The sequence below is a fragment of the Neoarius graeffei genome, chromosome 6, assembly GCF_027579695.1.
Source record: "Neoarius graeffei isolate fNeoGra1 chromosome 6, fNeoGra1.pri, whole genome shotgun sequence".
Classification (NCBI taxonomy): Eukaryota; Metazoa; Chordata; class Actinopteri; order Siluriformes; family Ariidae; genus Neoarius; species Neoarius graeffei.
In genome coordinates this window covers 107,456,919-107,478,420 of record NC_083574.1, presented here as the reverse complement: position 1 = coordinate 107,478,420, position 21,502 = coordinate 107,456,919, and the positions used below count along the sequence as shown (strand labels likewise).

Below are 21,502 nucleotides of genomic sequence, written 5' to 3'. Positions count from 1 at the left end.
TCTCTGTCTCTCCCCCCTCTCTCTGTCTCCCCCCCTCTCTGTCTCTCCCCCTCTCTCTGTCTCTCCCCTCTCTCTGTCTCTCCCCCCTCTCTCTGTCTCTCCCCCCCTCTGTCTCTCCCCCCTCTCTCTGTCTCTCCCCCCCTCTCTCTGTCTCTCCCCCCCTCTGTCTCTCCCCCCTCTCTCTGTCTCCCCCCCCTCTGTCTCTCCCCCTCTCTCTGTCTCTCCCCCCCCTCTCTCTTGCTGTCTCTCCCCCCCTCTCTCTCTGCACTGCATGCTGGAGGGTGTGGTGAGGTTGGCTGAGAGCTTACATTTCTCTAACTTTTTTGCTATTCTTTCTTGTAGTATTTATTAATTGTTTTGTAGTGTTTGTAGTTGTTTGTAGTAGGGTTTTGTGTGTGTGTGCGTGCGCGCATGTGTGTTTGTGGCAGGGATGGTGTCCTCCGGGACGCTGCCCCGTCCCTGAAACATGGGATTCGGATAGTACCGCAGCCCACGGTACCAGTATAACAGGTATTGCTCGCCGTCGGAGAGCAGGTGGGCTACGAAAACATCATATGTGCCTCCCGCATGAACAAGGCAGTAGTCGTGTTCATGAAGCACTGGGAGCTCGTTAATCAGCTCATAGAGAGCAACATTTACTTCGGTAATGAGTTTGTGCAAGTTTCCCCGCTGGCAATGTCTTCTGTCCGGGTAACCGTGTCCGGAGTTCCCCTGTTCATTCCGAACGAGGCGCTGGAGCGAGAGCTAAAGCGCTTCGGGAAATTCACGAGCGGTTTCCGGACGGTGAGTTTGGGCTGTAACGACAACAAATTAAAACATGTTCAGTCTCTCCGGAGGCAGGTGTTTGTTTTTGGACTCTCCAACTCAGACACTGGATGTTTCCTTCCATGTGAAGCATGAGGAAGGGTTTTACATGGTGTACACGAGCTCAGGAAACATGAAGTGTTTTGAGTGTGGAGACGTCGGACATAAAAGAATTACCTGCCCACATAGACAGGCAGAACCAGCGTCTAGAACTGCTAGCGGGGAAAGGAGTGGCGTGACTGGCGTGAGTTTGCGAGGGGGGCAGCGGTGAGGCTGCAGTGACTGGCACCGGCGAGGGGGGCAGTGGTGAGGCTGCAGTGACTGACAGCGGCGAGGGGGGCAGTGGGGTAGCGCTTGTGACTGACGGTAGGGAAGTAAACGGTAGTGTGACTGACGGTACAGAGACAAGAAGCGCTGTGACTGACAGTAGGGAAGTGAACAGTGTGATGACTGACAGTAAGGAGGTGAGGAGCGGTGTGACTGACAGTGGGGAGGGGGCAGTGGTGTCGCTGTGGGGACAGATGGTGGGGAAGTGAGCAGCGATTGGCCAGCGCTATCTGAGTTTGCTCCGCCTGCTCAAACTGAGGCCGGAGGCTCCGTGCCTGCAGATACGGATGCCGGTAGTAGCGGTTCAGTGGAAACAGTGGAGGCTGAACGTAGCAGGGCGGAGCCGGGACAGGTCGGTGTGGGGGTCTGAGCAGGACACAGAGTCTCCAGGTTTGCAGGGGGCTGTTAGACACGACAGTGAGACAGAAGAGGTGACGAAGCTGGATGGTTGTCATGGTGACAATGTGACAGACATGCAATCTGACTCTGACTCTGTTTCTATGGCGGACAGCACTTCTGAAAACGAGGACCTTTATTCACTCAAGGAGATTAGTAACTTTTTGGATGAAACTTTTGGAAAAAAAGCGAATGTTAAAGATTATTTTCCCGACGTTGAAAAGTTTATCAAATCAGTTAGCACACTTCAAAGAGCTGTTGGAATGGATTTACTGGATGGAAAGAAACGTTATTGGTTAAAAAAGCATGTGACTGGTCTGAGGAAAGGGTTAAAAGAGTCTAAGAGTAGAATGATTAAGAAAATGAAACTCAAAAAATAAAAGTTTTCAATGACGGCACAGCACTGGGTTTTCACCTCCACTGGTTCTTTCCATCTGTCTCTTTACTGTTCTGTCTCTTATCTTTCAGTATGCAGGGGTGAAGAGTCACTTCTTTAAATATAAATGGGGAAGAAATGAACAGAAAAGAGTTTTATTATCTGAACTAATCAGACAAAAGAAACCTGGATATTATTTTATTACAGCAAACACAGTGACGAGTCGAATAAAATCGCCGGGGGTTTATGGTGGAATGGACAATACGTTCTTAGTCATGGGACACATTTTAGTGCAGGAGTTGCGATTTTATTCTCTCCTGTTTTAGATATAAACATCGTGTCCAGTACAGAGTTGGTGAAAGGTAGAGTTCTTATGGTAAAAGTTAAAATACAGGATTTTACTCTGAGTTTTATCAATGTTTATGCACCAAACCAAGGCTCTGAACGTGAAGAGTTGTTTAATTTATTAAAAGAGAAGTTAAGTTGTAATGATCAGGGGAGTGTGTGTTAATGGGGGGAGACTGGAACTGCTGCACAGACAGGAGAGGAAGCACACATTCACTCCTCGTCCATTTTATCTCACTTTTTAAAGAGAACCGATCTGGTCGATGTGTGGAGGATGAAGCGCTCTTCAGTCCGACAATACACATGGGTGAAAATATCTGACGGTAGAGTCTGTGCAGCAAGGTTGGACAGATTTTATATTTCTGCACCTTTTACTTCAAGAGTTACTGACTGCCAAATCTCCCCTGTTGTTTTTACAGACCATCACTTAGTTTTAATGGAGCTTTTTTTAATCTCCTGCGGAAAAACCAAAGTCCTTTTGGCATTTTAATGTTAAGTTATTGCATGATCTTAATTTTTGTAAAAATTTTAAATTATTTTGGATCTAATGGAGATCCAGGAAAGAAACTTTTTTCCTTCACTCTTTAAGTGGTGGGAGGTAGGAAAGGCCCAAATTAGAGTGTTTTGCCAGCAGTATTCTTTTAATTCCACAGCCAAGATCCAGAGAACTGACCAGAAACTGGAAGAGGAAATAAGAGACTTGGAAAAAAATGTCTTTACCTCACAAGCTGATCAACCAAAAAATGATGGGCTAATTTTTAAAAGGCAGGAACTGAACTCCCTTCTGCGGGACAGAGCTAAAGGAGCACTGGTCCCAGCATGTTTTACTAGATTCCAAGACATGGATGCACCAACTTCTTTCTTTTTTAACCTGGAGAAATCTGCTGTTCAGAGGAAACAAATGGTCTGTCTTCATCGTTCTGATGGAAACATCACTACAGACCCAGCCGAGATAAGGAAGCTCGCAGTGGAGTTTTATACAGATCTGTTCAGCGCGGGCAGCTGTGACATGGACTGTGCTGCAGAGCTTCTGCAGGGGCTTCCTCAACTGAGCTTAGAAGACCAGAACACTCTGAACACAGAAATCGTTTTAGATGAGCTGACTGCTGCGGTGTCCCAGATGGCACCAGGCAAGGCTCCGGGACTAGACGGTCTTCCTTCAGACTTTTTTAAACACTTCTGGACGATACTGGGACGGGACCTTTTGGCCGGTTTTAAATAGTGTTTTAAAAAAGGGAGCCTTCCGGCTTCCTGTAGGCGAGCAGTTCCCTCACTGCTGCCCAAGAAGGGAGACCTAGCTCTTCTAAAGAACTGGAGACCTGTAGCTCTTATGTATGGACTATAAGATCCTCTCCAAGGTTTTATCAAATAGATTAAAACATTTTATTGAATTATTTATTGGTGCAGAACAGTCTTATTGTATTCCGGACAGGTATGATAATTTATTTTTAGTAAGAGATATAGTTGATGTCTGTAAACTATGTAATAATATTGGTATTTTATCCATTGATCAAGAAAAGGCGTTTGATCGTGTGGATCATGGTTTTCTCTTCTCCGCCCTGCAGGCTTTTGGAATTGGGGGGAGCTTTTTATCCTGGGTCAAACTATTGCACAATGAAGCCTGCTGTTTAGTGAAGGTGTGGGGAGGGTTGAGCTGCCCTGTGCCAGTTAAAAGAGGAATCAGACAGGGCTGCCCCATCTCAGGCCAGCTCTACAGCATTGTCATTGAACCTCTTCTGTGTAGGCTGAGGAGCAGGTTACAGGGCCTGGGTCTCCCTGAGCTGGCTCAGAACCGCTCTGTGGCCGTCTCAGCTTATGCGGATGATGTCTCATCTCCCATCTCATTATCTGTAGCCGCTTTATCCTTCTACAGGGTCGCAGGCGAGCTGGATCCTATCCCAGCTGACTACGGGCGAAAGGCGGGGTTCACCCTGGACAAGTCGCCAGGTCATCACAGGGCTGACACATAGACACAGACAACCATTCACACTCACATTCACACCTACGCTCAATTTAGAGTCACCAGTTAACCTAACCTGCATGTCTTTGGACTGTGGGGGAAACCGGAGCACCCGGAGGAAACCCACGCGGACACGGGGAGAACATGCAAACTCCGCACAGAAAGGCCCTCGCCGGCCACGGGGCTCGAACCCGGACCTTCTTGCTGTGAGGCAACAGCGCTAACCACTACACCACCGTGCCGCCACGGATGATGTTAATGTTTTTATTCAAGATCAGAGAGATATACAAGAACTTAAAGAAAGCCTGACTGTGTATGAAAAGGCCTCCTCCGCTAAAGTTAACTGGGACAAATATGAAGCGTGTCTAATAGGTCAGTGGAGCCTAAGAGACGTCCCTGAGCTACCTGGGAAACTTAAGTGGGAAAAAAGAAGCATCAAAGTTCTGGGAGTGTATTGGGGTGTGAGGACTTCCAAAAACAGAACTGGGAGGGAGTGTTGGAGAAGGTGAGCGCCAAGTTGTCTAAATGGAAATGGTTGCTTCCCCAGCTGTCCCACAGGGGAAGAGTTCTGATAGCCAATAACCTGGTCGCCTCTTCCCTTTGGCATAGACTGATTGTCTTAGTGCCACCACCAGGCCTTGTGAGGGACATACAGCGGCTCCTGGTGAACTTCTTCTGGCCAGGTCAGCATTGGCTGAGGGCAGCAGTTCTTTATCTCCCTGAGGGAGGACATGGCCTCATGGACATTTTATCAAGAATTGCTGCCTTCAGACTGCAGACAGCGCAGAGGCTACTCTATGGCTGCGGATACTGCTGTCTGGCGTCTGCTCAGCTGCTCCTGAGGAAGGCTGGCCGGCTGAGACTGGATAAACAGCCTTTTCTTGTAAGGACCTCTGAAGTTGACCTGGCTGGAATAACACTGTTCTACAACTCACTGCTTGATGCATGGAGGACATTCAAGACCACACGGACCGTGGACCTCAGACCTGGTTTGTGGATCTTTAAGGAGCAGCTGTTCTACAATGATTTCTTTACATCTAACATGCTTTCCTCCACATCACTTCACACCAAGTTTGTCGAGGCTGGCATTGTCAAACTGGGCCACCTCATAAGAACATCTCTGGAGAGGCTTGGTGGAGTCATCGGCGTCAGGTCTTCCAGGGTGCTGAAGAAGATAGTAGACGAGGTCTGGCAGTCCCTGTCTGTACCACTCAGGCTGTACGCCCAGGACCGTACCCTGGTTGGCCGATGGCATGAGGACCACGAGTACATCTTTCCTGCACTAAGCATCAGACCTGCGACTGAAGAGTGGCGAGAGGAGAGAGGGCTGCTTCTGTCCCTGAAAACACCAGTGCTGGGCAACTTCAGCTCATGCGGGAAGAAGCAGCTCTACTACAGCTGTGTAAAGGTACTGAACTTCCGCTCTTTGGTCGAAGTCAGGGAGTCGAGGTGGGCCCAGGTTTTTGCTCCAGAATGCACCCCTAAAGGCTGCTGGAGGACTCAATACAAGCCGCCCATTGAGAAACGGACGGCTGACCTCCAGTGGAGGATCATACATGGAGCGATAGCCACAAACAGACACAGGGCTCACCTGGATCCCAGCACTGGGGAGGACTGTCCCTTCTGGTCGTCAACAGGAAACCCTCGAACACCTGGTGTCTCTTTGTCCTCAGCTAGTGGGCCTATTTAAGTAATTGCGAGAGTGGGTGGAACACCTAGGGGAGAAATTTTCCGTCCCTTTGTTTGTCTTTGGGCCGAAATACACAGTCAGGAAAGACAGACTCAGGTTTTAATGAATTTTTAATTGGAACCGCAAAACTGGCAATCTGGAAGACCAGAAAGAATCCGATGCTGGGCCTGGGATGGACTGATGCGGTTCCGAGCCTGAAAGGTTTGGTTGCATCTCGTCTTAAGGTAGAGCGTGCTTTTTACAGACTAACCAATAACCTGGACACTTTTATAGATCTGTGGGGTTTTAGACAGGTTTTATGTTCACTTGAAGAGGATGGTGCACTAACTCTCAACTTCTAATGTACAGTTGTGTGTGTGTGTGTGTGTGTGTGTGTGTGTGTGTGTGTGTGTGTGTGTGTGTGAGAGAGAGTGTTTAATAGAGAAGGGGTTTCTGTGGACTGAGTTTGATGATTTTCTAGCTATGACTTTTTATGTACCTTTTATTTTCTCCATTATTTATTGTTTTATTTCTTGTGAAAGAAAACATACGCATGGAACGATGGCGTAATTAAAGGTGGCTCAAAAGTCAAAGTCTCTCTCTCTCCCCCCTCCCCCGCCTCTCCCCGTCAATCTCTCTCTCTCTCTCCCCCTCTCTCGCTCTCTGACTCTCTCCCCCTCTCTCGCTCTCTGACTCTCTCCCCCTCTCTCGCTCTCTGACTCTCTCCCCCTCTCTCGCTCTCTGACTCTCTCTCGCTCTCTGACTCTCTCCCCCTCTCTCGCTCTCTGACTCTCTCCCCCTCTCTCGCTCTCTGACTCTCTCCCCCTCTCTCGCTCTCTGACTCTCTCCCCCTCTCTCGCTCTCTGACTCTCTCCCCCTCTCTCGCTCTCTGACTCTCTCCCCCTCTCTCGCTCTCTGACTCTCTCCCCCTCCTCTCTCTCTCTCAGCAGTGGCTTTGAGCAGGATGTGGAGTTCGGGGATACGGGGCGTCTCGGTGACTGTCATGGTGAGATCATCTGTTTCTGTCTTTTCTCATCATACACTCACACACACACACACACACACACACACACACACACTCTTTCACTCACACACACACACACACACACACACACACACACACACACACACACACAGAAGGAAAAATGTTTCTGATGTTTATTTCTAGTCGTGTCTGAGCGCTACAGCTTTTCAGTTTTCGATTTTATTTTTATTTCCTGCTGATTTCTTGTTCCTTTAATTCCTGTAGAGTTTATGACTACCGCTTCAGCGCCAGGTTTCAAATCATACGGCGACGCAACTTCTGGTTAGTTTCCTTTTTACTCAAACGATTTCCTTTCCTTCAGTTCCGCGTTCCTCTTTCATCTTCATCATCATCATCATCACGATTAATCAGGCACTCAACACTCATCTTCATCTCATCTCTGCATGTTTACAGTGGATATGTGCTGAGAATCTGTTTATCACTCTCATCTCATACACACACACACACACACACACACACACACACGTTATAAAGGTAAATTATGGATTAGTTTGTGTTTGTGGCTGACTATCAGGCATTTATTTCGTGATGAGTAAAGCAGGTGAAAAGGGCGTTCATGTTAATTCATGTTAATGAACCTCATGAACTTCATTAAGGTGTTAATTAACACGACGTTTGTTGCTGGTTTCAGGTGATTAGTTATGATGTAACGCAGTTAAACTGAGTTTCTCTTCACCATCGTTCATTACCGTCTGGGTTTCAGGTTCACACTCAGCTCGAAGTTGAACACGGCTACAGGAAGTGCACAGCAGCTTTTTCCCCCCAGCGTTCTTTGTGTTCAGTGTGAAATGTGGTGCTTGTGATACAACCCCGATTCCAAAAACGTTGGGACAAAGTACAAATTGTAAATAAAAACGGAATGCAATAATTTACAAATCTCAAAAACTGATATTGTATTCACAATAGAACATAGACAACATATCAAATGTCGAAAGTGAGACATTTTGAAATTTCATGCCAAATATTGGCTCATTTGAAATTTCATGACAGCAACACATTTCAAAAAAGTTGGGACAGGGGCAATAAGAGGCTGGAAAAGTTAAAGGTACAAAAAAGGAACAGCTGGAGGACCAAATTGCAACTCATTAGGTCAATTGGCAATAGGTCATTAACATGACTGGGTATAAAAAGAGCATCTTGGAGTGGCAGCGGCTCTCAGAAGTAAAGATGGGAAGAGGATCACCAATCCCCCTAATTCTGCGCCGACAAATAGTGGAGCAATATCAGAAAGGAGTTCGACAGTGTAAAATTGCAAAGAGTTTGAACATATCATCATCTACAGTGCATAATATCATCAAAAGATTCAGAGAATCTGGAAGAATCCCTGTGCGTAAGGGTCAAGGCCGGAAAACCATACTGGGTGCCCGTGATCTTCGGGCCCTTAGACGGCACTGCATCACATACAGGCATGCTTCTGTATTGGAAATCACAAAATGGGCTCAGGAATATTTCCAGAGAACATTATCTGTGAACACAATTCACCGTGCCATCCGCCGTTGCCAGCTAAAACTCTATAGTTCAAAGAAGAAGCCGTATCTAAACACGATCCAGAAGCACAGACGTCTTCTCTGGGCCAAGGCTCATTTAAAATGGACTGTGGCAAAGTGGAAAACTGTTCTGTGGTCAGACGAATCAAAATTTGAAGTTCTTTATGGAAATCAGGGACGCCGTGTCATTCGGACTAAAGAGGAGAAGGACGACCCGAGTTGTTCTCAGCGCTCAGTTCAGAAGCCTGCATCTCTGATGGTATGGGGTCGCATTAGTGCGTGTGGCATGGGCAGCTTACACATCTGGAAAGACACCATCAATGCTGAAAGGTATATCCAGGTTCTAGAGCAACATATGCTCCCATCCAGACGACGTCTCTTTCAGGGAAGACCTTGCATTTTCCAACATGACAATGCCAAACCACATACTGCATCAATTACAGCATCATGGCTGCGTAGAAGAAGGGTCCGGGTACTGAACTGGCCAGCCTGCAGTCCAGATCTTTCACCCATAGAAAACATTTGGCGCATCATAAAACGGAAGATACGACCAAAAAGACCTAAGACAGTTGAGCAACTAGAATCCTACATTAGACAAGAATGGGTTAACATTCCTCTCCCTAAACTTGAGCAACTTGTCTCCTCAGTCCCCAGACGTTTACAGACTGTTGTAAAGAGAAAAGGGGATGTCTCACAGTGGGAAACATGGCCTTGTCCCAACTTTTTGAGATGTGTTGCTGTCATGAAATTTAAAATCACCTAATTTTTCTCTTTAAATGATACATTTTCTCAGTTTAAACATTTGATATGTCATCTATGTTCTATTCTGAATAAAATATGGAATTTTGAAACTTCCACATCATTGCATTCCATTTTTATTTACAATTTGTACTTTGTCCCAACTTTTTTGGAATCGGGGTTGTAGTATTCGCTGAGTGTGATACTGATGAGTTTATGATGATCACTGAATGAAAGTTTTATATCAGCACGTGTCTCATGTACAGATCAGTGTTTGAGCCTCTCACTCACTCTCACTCACTCTCACTCTCACACACTCTCACTCACTCACTCACTCTCACACACTCACTCACACTCTCACACACTCACACACTCACTCACACACACTCTAACTCACACACACACACACACTATTACTCACTCTCACTCACTCACTCACTCTCACTCACTCACTCTCACACTCTCACTCACTCACTCTCACACACTCACTCACACTCTCACTCACACACACTCTAACTCACACACACACACACACACACACACACTCACTCACTCTCACACACTCACTCACACACACACTCACACACTCACTCACACACACTAACTCACTCTTACTCTCACACTCTCACACTCACTCTTACTCACTCTCACTCACACACTCACTGACACACTCACACTCACTCTCACACACTCACTCTTACTCACTTTCACTCACACACTCACTGACACACTCTCACTCACACACACTCTCCCACACTCACTCTTACTCACTCACTCTCACACACACACTCACACACACTCTCACACACTCACTCTCACTCACTCACACACTCACTGACACACTCATTCACACACTCTCACTCACTCTCACAATCTCACTCACACACTCACTCTCACACACACTCACTCTCACACACTCACTCACACTCTCACAATCTCACTCACACTCTTCCACAGTCATTCTTTCTCACTCACACACTCACTCTCACACATTCTCACAATCTCTCTCAAACAGTCATTCTTACTCACTCATACTCTCACAATCTCACTCACACACTCACTCACACACTCACTCTCACTCAGACAGACTCTCACACACTCACTCTTACAATCTCATTCACACACTCACTCTCACACACTCACACACACTCTCACACACTCACTCTCACACACTCACTCACACTCTCACACACTCACTCTCACACACTCACTCACACACTCACTCACTCACACTCTCACACACTCACTCACACTCTCACTCACACTCACTCACACTCTCACAATCTCACTCACACTCTCACACAGTCATTCTTACTCACTCATACTCTCACTCTTACACACTCACACTCTCACACACTCACTCTCACAATCTCACTCACACACTCACTCACTCTCACACACTCACTCACACACTCACTCACTCAGACAGACTCACACACTCACTCTCACACACACACTCACTCACACACTCACTCTCACAATCTCACTCACTCACACACTCACTCTCACACACTCACTCTCACACACTCACTCTCACAATCTCACTCACACATTCACTCTCACACACTCACTCTCTCACTCTCACACACTCACTCTCACAATCTCGCTCACACACTCACTCACTCTCACGCACTCACTCACACACTCACTCACTCAGACAGACTCTCACACACTCACTCTCACACACTCACTCACTCACTCACTCACACACTCACTCTCACACACTCACTCTCACAATCTCACTCACTCACACACTCACTCTCACACACTCACTCACTCACTCACTCACTCACTCACTCACACTCACTCTCACAATCTCACTCACTCACACACTCTCACAATCTCACTCACTCACACACTCTCACAATCTCACTCACTCACTCACTCACAGTAACACTCTCACTCACTCACTCACTCACTCACTCACTCACAGTAACACTCTCACTCACTCACTCACTCACTCACTCACAGTAACACTCTCACTCACTCACTCACTCACTCACTCACAGTAACTCACTCACTCACTCACTCACTCACTCACTCACTCACTCACTCACTCACAGTAACACTCACTCATTCACTCACTCACTCACTCACTCACTCACTCACTCACTCACTCACTCACAGTAACACTCTCACTCACTCACTCACTCACTCACTCACTCACAGTAACACACTCACTCACTCACTCACAGTAACACACTCACTCACTCACTCACTCACTCACTCACTCACTCACAGTAACACACTCACTCACTCACTCACTCACTCACTCACTCACTCACTCACAGTAACACACTCACTCACTCACTCACTCACTCACAGTAACACACTCACTCACTCACTCACTCACTCACTCACAGTAACACACTCACTCACTCACTCACAGTAACACACTCACTCACTCACTCACTCACTCACTCACTCACAGTAACTCACTCACTCACTCACTCACTGTAACACACTCACTCACTCACTCACTCACTGTAACACACTCACTCACTCACTCACTCACTCACTCACTCACTCACAGTAACACACTCACTCACTCACTCACTCACAGTAACTCACTCACTCACTCACTCACTCACTCACTCACAGTAACACTCTCACTCACTCACTGACTCACTCACTCACACACTCACTCTCACACACTCACTCACACACTCTCACACACTCACTCTCACACACTCACTCACACTCTCACACACTCACTCACTCACACTCTCACACACTCACTCTCACACACTCACTCACACTCTCACACACTCACACTCTCACTCACTCACACTCACTCACACTCTCACAATCTCACTCACACTCTCACACAGTCATTCTTACTCACTCATACTCTCACTCTTACACACTCACACTCTCACACACTCACTCTCACAATCTCACTCACACATTCACTCTCACACACTCACTCACTCTCTCACTCTCACACACTCACTCTCACAATCTCACTCACACACTCACTCACTCTCACACACTCACTCACACACTCACTCACTCAGACAGACTCACACACTCACTCTCACACACTCACTCACTCACACACTCACTCTCACAATCTCACTCACTCACACACTCACTCTCACACACTCACTCACTCTCACACACTCACTCTCACAATCTCACTCACACATTCACTCTCACACACTCACTCTCACACACTCACTCTCACAATCTCGCTCACACACTCACTCACTCACTCACTCTCACACACTCACTCAGACAGACTCTCACACACTCACTCTCACACACTCACTCACTCACTCACTCACTCACACACTCACTCTCACACACTCACTCTCACAATCTCACTCACTCACACACTCACTCTCACACACTCACTCACTCACACTCACTCTCACAATCTCACTCACTCACACACTCACTCTCACAATCTCACTCACTCACACACTCACTCTCACTCACTCACTCACTCACTCACAGTAACTCACTCACTCACTCACTGTAACACACTCACTCACTCACTCACTCACTCACTCACTCACAGTAACACACTCACTCACTCACTCACTCACTCACTCACTCACTCACTCACTCACAGTAACTCACTCACTCACTCACTCACAGTAACACACTCACTCACTCACTCACTCACTCACTCACTCACTCACAGTAACACACTCACTCACTCACTCACTCACTCACTCACTCACTCACAGTAACACACTCACTCACTCACTCACTCACAGTAACACTCTCACTCACTCACTCACTCACTCACTCACTCACTCACTCACTCACTCACAGTAACACTCTCACTCACAGTAACACTCTCACTCACTCACTCACTCACTCACTCACTCACTCACTCACTCACTCACAGTAACTCACTCACTCACAGTAACTCACTCACTCACTCACTCACTCACTCACAGTAACACTCTCACTCACTCACTCACTCACTCACTCACTCACTCACTCACTCACTCACTCACAGTAACTCACTCACTCACTCACTCACTCACTCACTCACTCACTCACTCACTCACTCACAGTAACACTCTCACTCACAGTAACTCACTCACTCACTCACTCACTCACTCACTCACTCACTCACTCACTCACTCACTCACAGTAACTCACTCACTCACTCACTCACTCACTCACTCACTCACAGTAACACTCTCACTCACAGTAACTCACTCACTCACTCACTCACTCACTCACTCTCTCACAGTAACACTCTCACGCACTCTCGCTTTCTCACTCACTCTCTCACTCACACAGTGTAATAATTTAATTACATTAATTTTTGTTTAGCGGTTAAATCAGAATGGTGATTGATTATGAAGTGAAGTTTGGGGTGGAGCAGAGCTACAGCATGCAGTCAAACACTGATGCACCGAACCGTCTCTACGTTCACGTTTCTGTCCAGACACAAGAGACTGAGAGCAGATTCCCTCAGTGTAGCAACTACAGAGAAACACCCACCCACACACACACACACACACACACACACACACACAGCAGCTCTGACAGTAATGCAGGTTTATATTAATGCACTTGTTCTGATTCGTTATGGTTTCTATAGTAATGACTCATTCACGGGGGCGTGTCCAGCAGACACTCCACTGATAGTAAACAGATTAAATAATCGCAGACGTGGTGAAGTTTCTTATAAAGAGAAATCCGTGTGTGTGTAACGGTTCTGGAAGGAGTCTCCAGTGTGAGTGCTGTGTAACACGCAGAGGTGAAGCTGGAACTGTAAGCACAGAGGAGTTTACACTTTTTTCTGTTTCTCAGTAACGTGATGGAACCCGCTGTGTGTTTTGAGACTCTGCTGAGGGATTGTGTGTTTATCGCTGCTATAACATAAGTGAGAACAGGAACTAATTTCACTGAATGTTAAATGTAACTATAAACGGATAAACTGTTCTTTATTTAATAAATAATGGTAATTGTTGGTAAATTGCTGTGGCATCGGAGGAATAAACCCCTCAGGGACATGCTGTTTGGGGAAATTAATCAGCTTCAGTGTGAGAACAGTAAAATTAACATGTGATGTTTCTGTGCAGTTCGTATAAATCTGAGTTTTAACCCTTTGGTGACTGACCCCTTGAAAATGGTTCCTCCAGGAACGATGACGTTTCAGTTGTCAAGACAACGGAAAAACTAAAATACAAAAACAGAAAGATACGTCACAATGCTCTTGTGCACAAAACAAAATGCTCTTGTATTTTAGTTTTTCCGTTGTCTTGACAACTGAAATGTCATCGTTCCTGGAGGAACCATTTTCAAGGGGTCAGTCACCAAAGGGTTAAAGCTTTCCTTCCTGTGAAATTCTGCATCAGTGTTTGACCTCTGTGCTCCTGCTTCAGCGGGTTTTACAGCGGTGTTGTGAACAGCACCGTGAGACTTTCTGGAATGTTCCGGACTCTTTGGACCCCTGGAATAACTGTGTGAATGATGTGTTTACTGCAGCAAAACAGGAAAAGCCGGTGCGGTCAGTCACGCCGTCCTCCACTTCAGACCCTAAACATTCCCCACACACTCCTCCCTCTCCTCCTCCTCAACTCCTCAACACGCAGAAATCTGTTCACCATGACGATTCGGAAACTTCCAGATCATTTGACCGGGTGATGGAGGGTAAGGCCTTGATGGGAGCAATGGATTCTGGGTAATGCTGCTGCTCACAATCACCTCTCTAAAGTTAGCTGTTAAAATACAGAAATATGGAAACACACGCACGCACGGTTAAAGCAGATACGCAGAGCCTTTATTTTTAAATACATTTCTGAGTGGATAGTATCTCCATCCTTGACTCTTGTATGCTGCATAAATGGGAATAAAAAATATATATTTTTGAGAGTTAAAATCGACTGCAAAGTTGTGATTGGCGCCGCCCCGCTGAGCCAGCCAGCCCTGAGCGCGTGACGTCACAGCGGGAACGGGTTTTAAGGCCGAGGCCTTTTACAGCTATAGACCAAAGTCATATAAATAACAATTTATGGTGAAAGTAAGAAATAGCGTTACCGACTCGCTCAACTAAGACTGATTTGACTTCACTGATTGTAGGTTGACTCTCATTAAAACAGGATGGGTGCTATAACTTATGCAACATACATGTACATGCATGCATTTTCACTGATAAAACATAAAAGGCTCATTAAATAATCTTATACCGCTAACTTAAACACACAATACAAGTTACATGGATTAATCTAAATGCAGGTAAACAGGGTGTTGTTTTTGTTGTTTTGTATCCAAATGAGAGTCGGAGCTTACCCGTCTGTGTTCTCGCTTCTTGAAGGCCGACCTTGTGGCCGATTGTTTTGAAACAATCTGATTTTCAGTTGTTTGTTCAGTTCTCCGTTCATTCGCTTCTTCCATGTAAGCGCGAGATATTGCTGCTGAGGCGAGCATATCCAGTGGAGAAATCAGACGGCTGCTCCACTCATTCTCCATTTTCTCCATACTGAGTACTCCGCCATTACTGCTTGGCTCAGACAATTACTAAAACCCAGGACAGGACGTCACCAGTTTCAGCAACAACTGCAGGGAGGTCACTGTCTGAGCGATATGTCCCGTCCCGTCCCGTCCCGTCCCAGGTTTTAGCAACAACTCTCGGCTCACTCCAGGAGAACTGGTGCAACTGAACTTACTTTCCTTTTCATGTAGTTTTCTTTAATTATTGGTACTGCAACCTCTTTCAATCCGGGCTTATAGCCAACGCTCCTCAACAGATCAGAGGTCTCGTACGAGTCTTCAGTAAAATGTGCAGAGCAGAGGAGAGACCACTTCGTAGCCGCCCAATGTGCCCGTGAACTTCTCGCAAAACGAATCCAAATCTTTGCAGTTTGAACATTCTTGGGCCGCGAATGCAACGTAAATCCACCTTCTGTTGTGTTGCTGCACCGGCCAAAAACACATCTACATGGCATGGTGATAAATTAGCTCAAAATGGAGGATCGGAGTTGCAGTCAGCTCTGTGTTTTAGTATAGCGGAAATGGCGATGAGACCGATAGACTTCCTGCTGTGACGTTATGGACGTCAACGTCATTCACTCAGACCGCTACCTATATAAATCACTTTAATCGTAAAAATTACGATATTAGATTTATTGTTAGCACTTAAAACTATTCCTGTGCCATTCTTGAGGTCTCAAGGCATTTCTAAGCGAAAGTGAGGCCATGGCTCTGCGTATATGCTTTAAGGAGATTGAAACTCATTCCACTGTGTGTTTTAAGAGCTAACTCCTTTGAGCTGTTAGCGTAGTGAGGTGACGTTAGCAGCAGTGCTCAGGTCCATGTAGCTGACTTGTCACTTCATTTTCTTCATTTTGTTCGTTCAGTTTTTTATCTTCAGTTGAGCAACATGTCCTTCTCTTCTCTCTTATCTTTGCTTTCCTTCAGTTCTTTCACGGTTCAGTTCTTGGTTCTACTTTTCTTTCTCATCCTCTCGGATTTCCTGAAAGTGTTCCGAAGGCCGTCCCACTGTTCCACTGCAGTTACTAATACACACTCGGTTTCTCTTGTGCACACTAACACATTCTGAAGATCGATATGATCAGGTATCTGGGGCTAAACGCTAACAAACTTTACTCCTGGAACTCTGAAAGCTTTTAACGGCCGAGTGGACGACGTCTCCTTCACTAACATAATCCTGTTATGACCTGTTAGCTTCCGGCTAATGCTCTCTCTCTCATCTGCTCGGGGGGCTGGATCACCTTCACGTTTAAATAAATCTCAGGAAGTGAGCGAACGCCTGCAGAGGGAGGAGGAGGAGCTCTCTGCTCTGTGCTGCAGTGTGTGTGTGTGTGTGTGTGTGTGTTCAGTGTGATCTTATACGTCGTTGCTGTGTGTTCACAGGTATCTGGGAGATCCAGACGGCCGATTCCAACCAGCTGGTGCACATGAACATCCTGATCACGTGTGTCTTGGCTGCATTCCTGTTGGGGGCGTTCATCGCCGGCGCTGTGGTCTACTGCTACCGAGACGTCTTCCTGCATAAGAAGACACGCAAAATCCACAAAGTGCCGCACGGTAAAGATGAGGAATCGGCACCATCACGCACAGACTCTAACGGGAGCTTCACCAAGCTGGACGGCCTCTTCGAAAGTCCGCTGAAAGAATTTCCCAGCGCCATGGAAGAGGCCAGGATCTTCTTCAGCGGAGACAAAGATGAAAAGAACCCAGAATCCAAGACTGTCATCCTCAGCAGGCAAAATCCAGAGCTGGCAGCACTGCCCACGCCCGAGTCGACGCCGGTGCTCCACCAGAAGGGGCTCCAGCCGAACAAGAACCAGTGGGAAAGGGCACAAGGGAAAACGTGTGTGTCTCGGAAAGAGGCTCCACCCAAAAGTCCACAAAACCCCAACATCCCAAGTGCCGTCGTGCTTCCAAACGCAACGCATGAGAAACCCACTCCAAGCAGCGACACGAGCAGCGTGACGTCGGTCCATAAAGAGCAACAGCGTTCCGTAGACGCTAGAAACACACTGAATGAGCTTCTGAAGCATCTTAATGAGGCTAACGAGGCGGAGACAATAAATGCCAATCCTAAAGCCATCATGGCCGACACACCTCGTCCCCGCCCACACCTCATGCTCGAGCCCCTGGAGAACTTAGCAGAAATCCCTCCTAAAGTCCCAAGTCGGGAAGCATCACTTTATTCCCCGACATCCTATTCCCCGCCCTCATCCTACTCAGCTTCGTCCTATTCGCCGTCGTCCTCGTTACCCAGACACAGTCCCACTAAACGCGTGGACGTCCCGTCTGTGCCCACGTCACCCACAGGACAAATGGGGACCCTCGACAGGCAACGTTTCCACCGTGGCAGCTCCGCCCACCGCCATGCCGGATCGTCCAGTGCCGTGGTGGCACGCCACTCCAGTTTCAACCGAGGTGCACTGGCTCCGCCCACACCGCCCTCCAGGATGGACTCGCAGGGCATTTCGAGGCAGCACAGCGGATACGGATCGCTTCCTCGGACTTCTGTTAAACGAACAGTGTCGTTAAGACCTGATGTTCCGCCCAAACCAGGAGGATTTGTGTCACAAACAAGGCCCGTAAACAAATACAGTTACTGAGCCGAGTACCAGCCACACCCACCGGAGGAGGCAGGCCATCAATACAGACAGAAACTCAGAAACCAGGCAACTGAATGGAGGAGGAATTAAAAATAGTGAGGGCAGGAATATGGCCAGTTACACAAAATGGCAGGATATAATGAGGGCGGGGTTTGAGGAACTCTTCCAGGAGCAATTTAACAAATATGGTGAATACAGGAAGTATGTCTGAGAGGTTAAAGGTCAACGCGTAAAGCTGTTCCACTCTGAGACTGAGCGAGAATTAAAACTGGGGACATAAACGGCTCTGTGGGATTTACGTCACAGACGAGGGAAGTTTCAATCCCTATTCATCAGAAACAAAATGGCAGAACACTGAAAAGCCAGTGAGCAAAAACTTTGACCTGTGAGGCGGCAGGGTCGTCCGGGGTCAAAGGTTAAAGGTTATGTGGGATTAACCTGTTGCAGGAATACTTGAAATATGTTTCTTGTTAACCAGCATCGATAAAAAACACAAATGTCAGACTGAGGAAGAAGCTGTGTGTTTGACAGGAGGAGTGATGTGGTGTGGTCACATGACATGGCGATATGGTGACGTGCATAATGGTGACGGGAAACATGATGAATCTACGAAGTTACACAAACACTTTGAGGATGCACTTACAGCGCTTCTCTCCAGCGCCGGTTATTACTGTCATAAAACTAAACTGTTAACATTATTGTGTGTGCGTGTGTGTGTGTGTGTGTGTGTGTGTGTGTGTGTGTAGATGTCCATGTGCCTGCTCTGAACTTTTGTTTTATTTTTTTAAACCTCACTGGGAAACATTTCGATAATTAATTTGCTGCTAATGAATTTAGACAAACGGTGGTATTGTGTGTGTGTGTGTGTGTGTGTGTGTGTGTGTGTGTGTTCAGCCACAGAACAGCATTTTGTTATTTCGTTTGTTTTCAGTCTGAGAAACACACTGAGGTGAAGAGTTTCACTGTTAAACTCCTGAGTTTCGGTCGTTTTAATCTCGTGACCGTAGTCGAGTCGAGACGTCAGTAGTTTTGCACTGGAGCTACAAGGCTAATGTAGCTAACAGCTAATGGATGCTTAGCGCTCCACCTTTAGCATTGTGCTGAATAACTGCATGTCTAAAACGTCTAAAACACTCCAGCTGTATTGTGAGCTGTCGTATTAAACTCCAGATTTACGCGTGAACTCGGCCGTGAGATACAGAATGAATTTGTGAATCGAATCACTGTAACAGCGACCCGTGTGTCCGAGCAACGAGTCATGCAGGTAATGACGACTGTAAATATATAAATATATAAATACAAACATTTCAGAGGCAAGTGTGTGTTCTGTGCCTTAACGAGAAACACTCGCTGTGGGTTTCATTTCCTTAAAGTTGTTGCACACTGAATCATGAATGAAAGTAAAAGAGAGAAACAAGATTGATGACAAAAAATAAAATAATTATGATGATGATAAATAGTTTTGCCTGTAGAATGTATTGCGTTTAATGATGATATTGAAAAATCACCGTGTTTACCTACGAGACGACGCCCAGAGACGACGTTATTGCGTTTAATTCTCTGACAGTACCAGGTTGTTTCTCTCGTGTCAGATGTACGATGTGTCCAGCTGAAACTGTAGCTACAGACCCACCATGAGCCTGTTAGTGAGGTTCTGATCCACAACCCGGCGATGGAACCACGGGCAGAACATCGATTGTTTCTTCAATGCTGCAGTTTCACTGATTTATTAAGTTATTAAAAGGTTGTAGAACATCAGTGATTCATCTCCAGATCTAATCCCATCTTCAGTTCATGATATAATTTATATTTATGCACTAAAATGTCACAATGAGGAAAATGGGCGTGGCCGTGGAGTAAAGCCCACAGAAACCATGTTAGCTTTCTAACGTTAATCCTGTAGCTACGCGAGACCTTCAGCTTTAGCACATCATCAGGCTGACTGCCAGCTTCGTAACGGTAACAAAGCAATCATCAGCTCTTAGGATTTAAATAAAAATACATTTTTATGAATTGAAATTATATTACTGTAATTAATTTGGGAAGAAAAGAGAAGAATCCAGCGTTGTTGTGGTTTTGCATGTGTGTCTCTTCACGAAGGCGTTTCGCTCTGATTTGTTTATGTTTGATTCGGTGTGTGTCGATTATCATCTGAATTGTAATCATGACATCATAACCATATAACGATACAGTTTTAATAAATAAATAAATAAAATCTGTTTTAAACGTGTATGTGAATGACAGCGGTCCTGATGTTCAGAGAACAAACACTAAAATAAGCTCCGCCCACATTTCCGATACGGTGTGTGATGTGGAGGTTGGTGATGACGGCTGATTTTCGTCACACGCCTTCACCTGCTGACGTGCGCTCGGTAAACACGCTCTCACGTCTGTGGACAGAAACAAACCTGACGCATTTTATACTTTAGTAAACTTTAACATCGTCTGAACTGTTGACTGTTTCGTTTTTGTTCCTCCGGAGTATTTTAACTTGTCGGTCCGTTGCGAACCCTGTACTGTGAAACTGTAAATAATTCCATCACTGTTAATGATATTTTTGTTGATTTTTTTAACACAGCATGTAAAGTTGAAATAAAATATTACACTGAGAATCTGATTCGTCTTTTCATGATAATAAATTTACATCAGCAATAATATAAACGATGTTTATGTTTAAATTCATGAAATTGGCTTTTTTACTTAGCCAAGTGCAAAAGTTTGTGCACCCTCAGGATAAGTGTGTTTCGGTTTCGTAGACGTTTCTCTTTAATCGAATCAGTAAGAGTGTAATAGTGAAAATAGTTTTCACCCCTTTGGTGATGGAGAGATGATGAGGGTGAATCTCAGAGCCGTGTCAGTAGGAGGGGAAAGCTCACAGGGCAGAGATCAGAAGAACACAGATCCCAAACACACCTGTGAACGATACAACAAAGACCAAGTGTACCTGCCCAGATTAGGGTTCCCAGGACCTGCCCCCGGAACCAGGCCTGGGGGTGGAGTCAACAGGTGAGTGAGGCCAAAATGGTGACATGGAGATACCTTGTGGCTCAGCAGATGAAGGATGGGAATCAGGTGCAGTGCCAGTCTGAGGTGGCCTCGACCCCTGTGTAGGAAACGTTGATGATCACCTCACTGGCAGGGAAAGATTCCGAGCTGGAGAGTGAGATGGAAAAGTACAGAATAGATTATAGTTGGCTTTATATCCACACAGGGACACAATACAGGATCCAGTACCAAACTTCTCCATCACGTCTCATCTCTCTTTGGAGTTCCTCCAGGAGATACTCCTC

At 46.2% G+C, this 21,502-nt stretch overlaps 1 protein-coding gene across 1 annotated transcript in view; it reads left to right on the top strand.

Annotated features, from left to right (window-relative positions):
• sema6dl (sema domain, transmembrane domain (TM), and cytoplasmic domain, (semaphorin) 6D, like) overlaps positions 1–20,824 on the top strand; it is a 68,295-nt gene extending 47,471 nt beyond the window's left edge. Inside the window, 4 exon segments of the mRNA XM_060924316.1 lie at positions 6,825–6,883; positions 7,127–7,183; positions 14,605–14,769; positions 16,993–20,824. Coding sequence (XP_060780299.1) covers positions 6,825–6,883; positions 7,127–7,183; positions 14,605–14,769; positions 16,993–18,212 — 1,501 coding nt within the window. The 3' untranslated portion in view covers positions 18,213–20,824.
• Positions 20,825–21,502: the final 678 nt, after the last annotated feature.